Raw genomic sequence first — 12,183 nt, forward strand, 5'->3', positions numbered from 1 at the left:
GCCAGCCTTGCTTTCGCTATTATTGCAATGAGATTGCAAAAGAACTACAAATACCAGAGACATTTTATAGGGAGAATGGACTACATTGACGGAGGTCTGTGGCGGACCAAGCAATGCATGGACCAATCTTAAAAGCCAATGCTGGTCATTGGCAGAGTGGGGAAAAAAAGCTTTTGTAAAAGACATTTTTATACAAGTATGAATGTTGTGTTGTGTGATTTCAGTTGAGTGGTGTTTTGTGAGATTGAATGAATTATTTTTTAAAACATCAGTGTATTTTCTTGGAAGGATTTGTTTTATTTTTATTCATGTTTTTAAGTGGATAATTACCCCCTTTGCCCTTCATTTGTATTCGTGTTACTTGGATTACGCTGGAACTAAACTCAAACTTCAACTAAAATTCTTTCTGAAAGAGACTCAAAGAATTAACTGCATAAAATAACTGCAATTAACATGGAAAAAAACTAGAATCTACATTTGTCAGAATTTCAATATAGAGCTATGTATAACTTTGAGTATAAAATGTATTTTTCACATAATAATCATCTTACCTTTTGAGCCAAAGACTACAGCGATCATCTCACAGTGTAATACTCAAAACCTACATACTGTACATACAGTATGCAGAGAGTGTATATGTTCTCTAATGCAGAATTCTGTCATTCTCAATGTAGCATTCAAAGAATCAGTTTTTCTTGTAAAAAACGGTTATTCAGTAAACACACAGCTGATGTGGACATGGGGTATTTTGCTGCACAGTACACACACAGGACAGACTAACTGGTACAGAACAGGAACATAGATCAGACTGAGCACATTGTTTAAAGAAAAAAAAAAAATTATGAATATTGCAAGAACAAAGTTGTCCTTTACTGTCTTGTTTTGTTTTTGTGGTTTTTTTTTTTTTTTTTTTTAATGTTTTTTGTGTTTTGAGAAATGAAATTGTTTACTGTTAGGAAGATGGCACAGAGAAGGAGAGCTTTAAGGCTGTGTGAGTTTGAGAACTAGAGAACAAAATGTTTTCCTAAAGAATAATACTGTGAGTTGTTTATCTATAGCAGAGGGGAGCTGGGCTTTCCTGCTGTGGTGCCTCTTTTGCCCAATATGGATCACCATTCAAATGAGACGCCTCCCCAAATGACTAAAACACAATGGACATCGACAATGGTGAGACGTATGTACTTACCCATACAGTATTTATGAGGAAAAGGAACCGATGCGTCACCTGATTAGGTCCGTGACAGAACCTACGAAGGGCTTGTATTTGAGCGACAAGCGCAAGAGGACTTGATTAAATCTCTTGGGTTAATAATGCGTTTTTTTGTTTTGTGTTATCCTGTACATGTGTATGTAAAATGTAAAATGTGTACATATAGAAGATTATATGAAATACATAGATTTGTTAAAAACAAAAATATGAAAAAAAATTATCAAATGAAATAAAAATGTTTAAAACATTTAAAAAATTGTGTCATTCTAATTGAGACATTCACTTTGTTGTCCTTCACGTTTTGCCCCTCCAGTCAAGACGAGTGTTATTTAATGGGCGGACAGAACCCATGCAGGGGCCAGTATGACGCGGAGACGTGCACATTACTCATTGCATTGTGTAGACTGCGCATGCATACAGAACTTGACCCTGGATTCCTCTGGTCACACACATGAATGCATCACTCTGTCCTCTTTTTCTCTGTCAGTTTATTCCACTGCCCCCCATGAGGCTGCTCTCTTTCGTTTGGCTTTTCTTTTTCTCTCTGCCTTGCCCTTCACTTCGTTTCATCCCTCTTTTAAAAGCAGCTCCGTGTACTGTACGTGGCAGTGGCGAAGAATAAGCGCAGCGTCGGCATAACCGTAGCTCTTTGCTTGAGAGACGAGACGATTTTAAACCGCTGTTTATAGTTTGGTGCCGTTTTAAAATGGGAGCTGTGCTGAATACATGTATTTAATAACGGAGCCTTTTTCCAGACCCTTCCTGTGAGAACTCGAATGTGTGCTGCTAACACAACGTCTACAGCATTGCTCTCCTCCTGTAGATTTATGTGGTCCTGCTACAGGTCAGGCTCGGGGGGCTGTGAGATGATTGAAGGGGCAGTCTAACTGTATTATAATTTATTTAGAATGTCAAATTGTCCCTTGAACACTTTCCTTCGACTTGCAGTCACCCATCACGTCACTGAGACTCCAGCACCCCCCCCCCCCCCCCCCCCCTTCCATGTACTAGGAGTGGTTTATCAACACTAAGCTGAATCAGGAATTTACAGCCACCATCCAAACACAGAGGGTGGGAAGGGGAGGGGGAGAACACACTGACACCTCAGTGTGAAGGTACCATTCTCTCGCACTCTGATTCACTCATTCTCTCGAGAAAATTCAACATCCACCGGCACTGCTGTGTTTGAACACTGTCCACACATCCAATGACAAATGCTATGGTCACCTTTAGATAGATAGATAGACAGATAGATACTTTATTCATCCCGAGGGAAATTTTAGGCATTCAGTAGCTTATACATACACATATATACACACATATCTCACACACTTAAAGATCAAAAGTTACAAAATCTGAAATAAGGTGCTATGGTAATAAAAATAAGGTGCTATGTTAAATTAAATAAATGTGCAATCAAATAAATGTGCAATCGTGGTAGTGCAAAAAGTACAAAGTAAACAGTAGACAGCGTGATGTGGTGGAAGGAGCAGAAAGAGACTCATGGTGAAAAGTCCAGTTGTCTTTATCTCAAATGGGGCTATTTAGACATAAGTGGGTGCACTAAATGTTCCACCATACAAGATGATGGCTGTATCACATTTTACCGTGTTCTTATCACTTGTTAGCATTGGAAATTGGAAAATTGATAGCTTATACTATCGATAGTTATTTTTGGATGACTTCAGTTGGATAGGTACATATACACTCAGTAGGCACTTTATTAGGTATTTATTAGACTTATTTATTACACTTACTAAGCCTTCTGCTGCTATAGCAGAACGCATTGTGTGTTCAGAGATGCTCTTCTGCATACCACTGTTGCAATGTGTGGTTATTTGCGTTACTGTCACCTTCCTGCCAGCTTTGACCAGTCTGCCCATTCTCCTCTGACATCTCTCATTAACAACGCATTGTTTCCCGCAGAACTGCTGCTGGATGTTGTTTTTCATACCATTCTTTGCAAACTCTAGAGACTTGTGTGTGAAAATCCCAGGAGATCAGTGGTTTCTGAGATACTCAAACCACCCTCTCTGCCATCGACAATTATTCCATAGTCAAAGTCACTGAGATTAATTCTGATGGTTGATGTGGACTTGAACTGAAGCTCCTGACTCCTATCTACATAATTGCATGCATTGCACAGCTGCCACATTATTGGCTGATAATTGCATGAATAAGTAGGTGTACATGTGTTCCTAATAAAGTACTGAGTGAGTATATATCATCATCATTATTTTATGTACAATGGGCTGCAAAAATTTGGGAACCGCTGGTTTAAATGTATGTTACAATGAATCTGTATGTGATCGAAAGCAAACCTCAACTCTAAATGGGACAAAGTTAAACATGACACCTTTCTGCAAATTTTAAGGCAAGATTGCTTTTTATTTTCATTCTTTACTGTTTATAAATTATTTATAAAAAGAAAGAAAGAAAAGGGCCCTGTGCAGAAGTTTGGGAACCCTTTTGGATTATTCCCTGTTACTTTAAAGAAAAGATGATTACTTGGGCCCAGATCCCGGTGATTTACACTTTAGGTCTTCAATGAGTCTGGTGAGTATAACTCCAGGGCTGAACTTTATAAAAGTATTTTTTTTTTAAAGTATAAAAGTAAACTTTCTAAAGTATCCAACTGCAGTGGCTATTCTGTCTGGTGTTCCTCTAAACAGTTGTCAGGATGTCAGACTGAAGATGGTTCATTTCTGGTTCATTTCCACCAAGAAGGAGAAGGCTACAAAAACTTTCTCAATGTTTCAAACGACCTATTTCCACTGTCAGAAACATTATTACTATATAATTTATCTAAAATGTGTTTGTTTCCGTAAAATCTGTGAAAGGGAGCTTCTTCCAGCTCAAAAAATCACCGACATCAAATCATGTCTCTCCTTTCATGACCTGGAGAAAATTGCCCATCCTTCTCGTCTTGGTAAATGGTAAATGGCAGGCAGGCATGCATGACACTTCAACACAGCCCGGGCGGGGGATCGAACCGGCAACCCTCCGACTGCCAGACGACTGCTCTTACTGCCTGAGCCATGTATTATCTAGATTATTATAATTCTCTCTATGGTGATGGCAATCAGTCATTATTGTCTTGCTTACAGCTCGTACAAATTGCTACTGCTAGATTACGCTACTTTTGGTACTAAGAAGAGGGACCACATCACCCCGATCATAGCATATTTGCATTGGCTTCCAGTCCACTATAGAATTCATTTCAAGGTTTTGCTTTCTGTTTTTAAATCATTTAATAGGGTGGCCCTTCTTATATTACCAACCTACGATCAAGTAGATACGGGTCAGGAGCTTCAGTTAATGTTCAGACCATCATCAGAATGGGGAAAAAATTTGATCTAAGTGGCAGACAGGGTTGTTTGAGTATCTCAGAATCTGCTGGGATTTTCACGCACACTAGTCTCCCGGGTTTGCAAAGAATGATGCAAAAAAAAAAAAAAAAAAATCCAGTGAGCAGCAGTTCTGCAGATAGAAACGCCTTGATAATGAGAGACGTCAGTGGATAGGATACATCAGTAGAAGTCTAAAAAATAAGTCTAATAAATACCTAGTAAAGCGCTCGATGAGTGTAGCACACGAGTATTTACCATCCACAATAAAGACAGATCGCCTGCAATATACAAAATGAGAGAGCTATTAAAATTAATACTATAAATTGTATTAAATGTATTTTGCAAGGCAAGCAATGACAACATTTTTAATTAAACGGACGGGACACCCTCAAGCTCTTACAATCAAATCATACGGGTGGTTGGTTCACGTAGATCAGAGAGGAGTAGTGCAGTTTTGAGACCGACCAGAAAGTTCAAATGACTGGTAATGTTGATGTATCCTTAAGCGAACACTTTTTCTAAATTAAACTTATATTAATAACGTAGGCAACAGTGTAGTCCGGAAGTGGTACAAATTCTGTATTACACGGAACGCTTCATCGCCACATCTTCCAAGCCCTCTTCTGTGATTGGTTTAGCATCGTTTACCCGCCCATCAGAGTTTACTAATCAGGCTACAGTATTTTCAGAGACCGATTACAAATACGGAAATACCAGCCAAAAAATCTTAACCAAGAACTTAAATTTGTATTAGCAATATAGGTAGTTATATGTTGACCGAGGCACAAAGCGAACGGAACAACATAGTTAGCAAGTTAGCAACATTTTAATTTTTCGTTTTATGGAGTTTTTGCAGTTTCTATCATGGGCGTGCATCGTGTTTACAGTTGGAATGTTTTCCACAGGACTGTAAGTGCAATTATGATAGCCAGCTTGTTAGATCATAGCTAGTTTAACTAGCTATATACAAACTAAATACCGATACAAAAGTGACATACCAGCTAATAGTAAATGTTCCTATATGCTGTCGCTAGTATGTTTTCTTGTATGTTTTACATTCTAGGTCAATACAAGTGAGTTGACTAGATTAGCTACTTAGTTAACTAGCTTGTGTGTTTACTGTAGCTATGTATGTGTTTCTATGGAAGCAAATATATGTTAAACTTAAGCGCTGCAACGGAAAGCATTAGCTATCTTTTACCTGTTACATACAGATGTGCAGGTCAATGTAATCTTTCTACCAGATCCAGATGTGTTGTTTATTGTACTGTCTTATTGTGTTGCCTGCAATTGTTAAAATGAGTATTCATTAGCTTTTAAAAAAAAATGCTATTCTGTGCCTCAAACCTCACTGAGTGTAGTACTCATATTTAATGCAGGATAATTTCTGTGAATACACGCGTGCAGGCTACTGCAGGCTACAATACTGTGTATTGCCACTTTGCTGTATTTGTAAATTATGTAAAGTTACCATTTTGTCAGTACCCAATGTGTGATATAGATGGTGAGTGTATGTAGCGTTGATGAGAGAGAGACTCTTTGGAGCAGTTCCGTAAAATAGAATTTAGTCTAGGACTAGGCTTAATAAGGCTCTGACACAAAGTCAACATGGTAAATGGTTGGCATTTATATAGCGCCTTTATCCAAAGCGCTGTACAATTGATGCTTCTCATTCACCCATTCATACACATACTCACACACCAACAGCGATTGGCTGCCATGCAAGGCGCCGACCAGCTTGTCAGGAGCATTTAGGGGTTAGGTGTCTTGCTAAGGGAGACAGACTGCCAGACAACTGCTCTTACTGCCTGAGCCATGTCGCCCATCTGAATGGATGAAAAGAAACAAACAAACAAAAAAGCTTTGGAGTGTCATAGTCAATATCTTGAACCCTAAAGAGATGCTGTGACAAGACCCTGAAATTAGCAGTTCATACTCAAAACCTACACATTTTTCTGAATTAAAATAATGGCTCTCAGTGAAGTGAAAGTCTGATATAAAATTACGGGCAATTACGGTTGCAATTATTGCTGCTAAAAGTGGTGCACCCAGTTATTCAGTTTAGGTTTATGGGTGACATAGGTGTTTGATGGCGGTTTTCATGATGATGAAATGTTTTGTGTTTACCCAGGCTTCATTTTGTCTAAAGATCATCCATTTTGTCTAAAGATCTGAAACCATTCAGTTTGACAAATATGCAATAATTGACGGAGGAAATACTTTTTCACGGCACTGCATGTGCTCCGGCTTATTTTTCAGGACCGACCTGAAGAAAATGAGAGCGACTCAGAGTGCAGATAATGTGCAGTTCCTGCCTTTCCTCACCACCTGCCTCAAGTATGTACACAGCCTCCACACGACATTTACACTTCACAGCAGATGTGTTAAGTATATGTCAATGTTATGACGGTCAAATACGAACCGCCCTTGTCAAATAAAACTAATGTTGGAATTTTACTGCGTTTCCTTCTGATACTGTCAGTAACCTGGGATGGCTGTACTATGGGCTGTTGAAGAAGGATGGGACCTTGGTCCTTGTCAATACTATTGGAGCGGCTCTGCAGGTCCTGTACATTGTGGCCTACTGCCATTACACCAAAAGTAAGGTGAGTGTACCTGCCTGTGTACAGAAGTGCAGGACTTGAACGGCACACAGATATACACTCACCTGGCCATTATTAGGTGCATGTATCTCGAACTGGGTAGGACCCCCTTTTTGCCTCCAGAACAGCCTGGATTCTTCACTGCAGGGATCCTGAGATGCTGGAACCACCACGTCTGACACCAACAACCATACCGTGATCAAAGTCCCTCGGATCAGGCATCTTGCCCATTCTAATGCTTGGTCAAACAACGAAATCAAACCTCTCCACCACGTCTGCATGCTTTATATATGGAGCTGCAGCCACTCGATTCACTGTTTGGAGGAGTAGGCTATTTGCATTAAAGAGCAGATTTACCTAATTAGTAAAGTGGCCAGGTGAGTGTCTGTGCGTTTGGCATCAGTAGTGCTTTTCCAGTGCAGTCTGCGTGTGTTGCACTGGTAGAGATGTGAGCTGTGCCATGTTACTGAAGTGTGCTGATGCAGGTGTGCGTGTCTGTGCGTCTCAGAGGCGCGTGTCAGCACAGGCCCTGGCTGCCGGCGTGCTGCTGTTTGGGGCCTGGGTGTACTTCAGCCTGTTTCTCACCAGAGGAGAGCTGCAGCTGGCTCAGCTGGGCCTTGTCTGCAGCGTCTTCACCATCACCATGTACCTGTCCCCGCTGGCTGGCCTGGTAATGGCACACTGTTCACATCCTTACCTTAAACGCTCACCACATCGCGCTCATTCATTATTCCGAGCTGCGCTCAGTTTATTTGCTGCTAGGACATCACCATGACGGCACAACAGGACACAACACAGGATATACCTGTGTCTACTCAGTCCTGGCACTGGCTCAGAATTTCTGTTTCTCCCTGCTTTGCCTATCTATATATGGATATATACACACCTCTAGCCAATCAGTTGCTCCAGCAGACTACAGTATATTTATCTCTTCCATCTTCTGTCCCAGTAGCTCCTCTTCCTGTCTTTCACTCCCCCCTTCCTGTTTGTCTGTCACTCTCTCCCCTCCGTCTGTGTCTGGGTCTGAGCTGAACCCCCATCCTTTTCTTCCTGTACTTTTTTTACTCATTGTTTCTTCCTGTTTTTCAGCCTTGGTGCCATTGTTTCTGTCTCGCACCCCGCTCCATTATCTGTTCAGGTACTACAGTGTCCAATCTAATCCAGTTAGAGCAGACACATCTTAAAACACAAGCGGGTGACAAGCCGTGCTCCCCGTTGTATTCCAGGTTGAGATGGTGCGCAGCGGGTCTGTGGAACGTCTCTCCTTCCCCCTGGCTGTGGCCACGTTCCTCACCTCCTCCTCCTGGACCCTGTATGGGCTCCAGCTCCAGGATTACTACATCATGGTGAGACAAATGAGTTACAGACACCGGCACAGGGCAAATTACAGACTTCATTTGTATCTGGGCCTGGACAGGAGGAAAGATTATTTACAACATTTTTTTTTATCTTCATCAAATGTATACCATATATTCTGCATATTGATGTATAGAATTTCGTTTGAAATTCTTGTGCAACGCATTGATGACCAAGTCCTTCTTCTCTTCCATGGCCAGGTACCAAACACCCCTGGGATCATCACAAGTCTCATCAGATTCTTCCTGTTTTGGAGATTTGCGTCAGTCAATCAGGATGCGCCCACCTATAAACTGGTACAGATGTGATGGGGGTGGACCTTAAGTGTCTTTTCTCTGTATATAATGGTAGTGATGCTTGGGAGCTTCCTGCCATGGCCTTGGTTATAGCAAAGACAGATTACTTAGCAAGCTTCATTTAATTAAATCTCTATTTTCATGAATATTCATGAGCTGGCATTCAATATTGTTAAGAGTTTTCGGTAGTTGAGTGTTCTCATAATTTAATACTTTAGCTTATGTGCACCTTTTTATACAAATCTATTTACAATATGACGGTACAAATATTATACAGTATAAATGTACGAAATTTGATTTGTTTGATTTCTTTCCTCCCCCAAGTGAACATTGTGAAATTGAAAATAAATTTTATACATATAAACATACAACTGTAAAAACATGTGTCTAAAAACATTTTTGGACAAAAAAAAACAAACTTCAGTGGTTTATGGAAAAGGGCTAGCAAGCAAGGCGAAATGCTGCTTGGGGTCATCCTGTTTTACCAATGGAAAGCAGTTGTCCGGCAGTGTAAATGCAGTTGGCTCCTCCTGTGAACGCACTGGGCCACAGTGAATGTAGCCTCTGCAACCCACAGTACTGAATCCATGCCGATGTTGACTGTAGTGGCGGTCCCGTGTGGTATTGCCACAATTCACCGCAGTGTCACCCGGAGAGGGAGGGGCCTCCTCTCACCACGCAACACCAACAACAACTGCATTAAGTATAAATGGTAAATGTCTGCATTTATATAGCGCCTTTATCCAAAGCGCTTTTACAATTGATCACACGCACGCACGCACGCACGCACGCACACGCACACGCACACGCACACACAGCCAAGGCATCAACCAGCTTGTCGGGAGCGTTTAGGGGTTAGGGGAGTTAGGGGTGTCAGAGACATGTCGACCGGGCAGGGGATCGAACCGGCAACCCTCCAACTGCGAGATGACTGCTCTTACCACCTGAGCTAATGTCACCCTGTGTGTCCACCCACTTATGAAGTGAGAAAAGCTGAAGACAATGACTGCACATTTGAGGTGGAGTACCATGGGGATCAGTTAATTGGTTCCTATCAGCATTTTACAAGAGGATGTTGCAGTAGTGATACAGGCCCAATATAATACAATATAAAATATGTATATAAAAAAAGGTATATTTCCCAAAATGTTTGTGTATTCCTTTAAGGTATATGCATTGCATGAGTCACTCCTTTAAAATTTTTAATAGTTTCATAAAGGCAATTCCTCAAGTCGTTTGTTACATTTATTTTAAAGGTACAATAGGTAAGATTTGTCTGTTAAAACATTGTTACAAGTCCATTGTAAATCCCTTCCTATCATTAAAAAAAGGCTCACTGACATGTTGCCTATGTTTATAGTGCTTAAATTAGGGGTTTAAAAATATACATTTGACGGACGGACACTACCAAAACACTGTATAGCTGTACAATAATTCAAGCTTATTGGTTGAAAATTGGTTCTAATGGCAACAGCCAATGGTGTGGGCAGGAGGGGGATGGATAAACAGAGCTGTGGTTTGAGGGTGTTTGTTGCTGAAATTCCTCTCGTGACCGATAGAAGTTCAAAATGACCTATTGTACCTTTAAAAAGGACTGATAGAAACATTTGTGAATCATCTATATGGAACATACCATCATGCCATCCACACATGAAAGATGATCTCAGTTTATCTAAATTGCATGCAAATGGGAGTCAGATGTCCAGCACAATGGAAAAACAACACTTTAATGACACGCTGCAATATCAGAAACTTTAGAATACCACTAGAATAACTCATGCTGAATTCAATATTTTTGCCATGTTGCTTTCTCTTCCATCTTTCTTTGTATTCCATAGAATACAGAAACAGAAGAAAAAAGATGCTCCTCTGTTATGTTCTATAATTCTTACAACTGTGAAAATTACAGAGGCCATCACGTCTAGAGAGTAGTAAGCTTTCAAGTGCGACAAAATGGCAATGTTCCCTCTTCCAATCGAGAGATCTGTAGAAAATAAATTTTCAGGATTTTTTTTTTTGGCAATAACCTGAACTTCTCTCCAGAAGAGAATAGACCAGTCACAGGAATGAAAAAAGAATCTCTTTCAAACCCACACCCCCTACCCATCCCATAGTCTAACCTCCAGGCTTCGGATCAGAACTTCAGGCCCTTCCTCTCAAGATCTGCTCTGGCTTCTATGATCTGGGCCTGCAGTTCCTTTGCAGCCTCTTCACAGTCATTGAAAGTTGCCACCCGATATCCAACAGTGGCCAGGGAGTAACACCCAAACACCACCAAAAGGTACACAGGCATGGGCCAGACCGCCTCTCTGTAGGCCTGGGGTAACTGTATGTCCAACACGTCAAAGGTTAGTAACCCCCAAATGAGCCCCACCATTGCGCTACCCAGCAACCATTCCAGAAGCTTGGTCATGATGGAGTTAATCAAATGCACCTAAAGGATAGAAATAAACCAGATTTAGCTACATACTATGGAGACTCAACATAATTCATTTTCAAAATAATGTCATATGATGCATCACGTTTACATCTTAAATTAGCGCTGTTAACGATTTTTCTTACTACAAAACTTTATTAATTTAGTATCGCTCCAAGTACAGGAACTCCGTTCAGTAAAGAAGATCGTTTGACAGATGTTAGCAAGCTAACGTACCGTTCATCTATAGCTACGGTTCAGGTGAACTAGCAGCTGTAGACTACACCCTGAAATACGATTGTTTTTATCGAATTGCGTATTTAAATTCACGGTAGGCTGTATACAATTACAAGGTCTCTGCACTAAGTATGAAATACTTCATTGATTACAGCAACAATATTTTCGCTCACCTGCGACCATTGGACTGAAATGCTTGCGACGCCTTGTCCACCTCACCACTTCCACTTGCACGCTACAATTATACGTCATTCATTGGCAGTGTCTTCTGGGATATGAAGTTTTAGAGGGGCATTTAGAGATAAGAAACTGACGTTCCATCTGAGAGGAGGCTTAATTCTTGATAGCACACTGGGGAATATACACATGTGTATATACAGTTGGCTCCAGAATTATTGGCACCCTTAATAAAAATAACACAGATAATAATCTATATGTTGTGTTCAAACATAATGGAAACAATATACTTTTATTTCAATAAATTTACTGTTTTTATATGGTTATTATAAAAGTGTAGAAAATGTTGGCACCCCCAATAAGCATTGTAAATAAAGTCAAACAATTGAAGTTGGCAATAGAATTGTACTTAATATCAGTCTAAAGTAACTATAATGTGTGTCATTCCATCATTTCCAGTTTCACAAGAGTATTAAAAATGAGGTAACAAGCATGCAAAATCCCTGTCATCTATTAGTATTGGGAAAAGCCAAATAAC

General features: G+C 40.4%; 3 protein-coding genes across 5 annotated transcripts in view; 2 read left to right on the forward strand and 1 right to left on the reverse strand.

Annotated features, from left to right (window-relative positions):
- The window catches only part of efna1b (ephrin-A1b), a 15,105-nt gene extending 13,679 nt beyond the window's left edge, over window positions 1–1,426 (forward strand). For both annotated transcript variants that reach the window (XM_061258679.1, XM_061258687.1), the window contains exon 5: window positions 1–1,426. This exon is cut by the window's left edge and continues 91 nt beyond it. In XM_061258679.1, the coding sequence (XP_061114663.1) occupies window positions 1–31 (31 nt within the window). In that variant the 3' untranslated portion in view covers window positions 32–1,426.
- A 3,821-nt stretch (window positions 1,427–5,247) lies between these two features.
- On the forward strand, window positions 5,248–9,195 carry slc50a1 (solute carrier family 50 member 1). The gene is made up of 6 exons (XM_061258759.1): window positions 5,248–5,469; window positions 6,820–6,897; window positions 7,043–7,166; window positions 7,672–7,833; window positions 8,390–8,509; window positions 8,720–9,195. Exons 1-6 carry the CDS (start codon window positions 5,402–5,404, stop codon window positions 8,825–8,827), a joined length of 660 nt encoding a protein of 219 aa, XP_061114743.1. The 5' UTR covers window positions 5,248–5,401; the 3' UTR covers window positions 8,828–9,195.
- Window positions 9,196–10,516: 1,321 nt separating this feature from the next.
- Window positions 10,517–11,726, reverse strand: LOC133141687 (dolichol-phosphate mannosyltransferase subunit 3-like). 2 transcript variants are annotated; one of them, XM_061262314.1, is made up of 3 exons: window positions 11,642–11,726; window positions 10,936–11,249; window positions 10,517–10,799 (listed from the first exon to the last, which is right to left on the reverse strand). In XM_061262314.1, exon 2 carries the CDS (start codon window positions 11,226–11,228, stop codon window positions 10,950–10,952), a length of 279 nt encoding a protein of 92 aa, XP_061118298.1. In that variant the 5' UTR covers window positions 11,229–11,249; window positions 11,642–11,726; the 3' UTR covers window positions 10,517–10,799; window positions 10,936–10,949. The 2 variants fall into 2 exon arrangements, with proteins under 2 accessions (XP_061118298.1, XP_061118290.1); XM_061262306.1 differs by having other exon boundaries at window positions 10,517–11,249.
- Between the last annotated feature and the right edge of the window lie 457 nt (window positions 11,727–12,183).

This window comes from Conger conger, chromosome 1 (genome assembly GCF_963514075.1).
Source record: "Conger conger chromosome 1, fConCon1.1, whole genome shotgun sequence".
NCBI classification, from domain to species: Eukaryota; Metazoa; Chordata; class Actinopteri; order Anguilliformes; family Congridae; genus Conger; species Conger conger.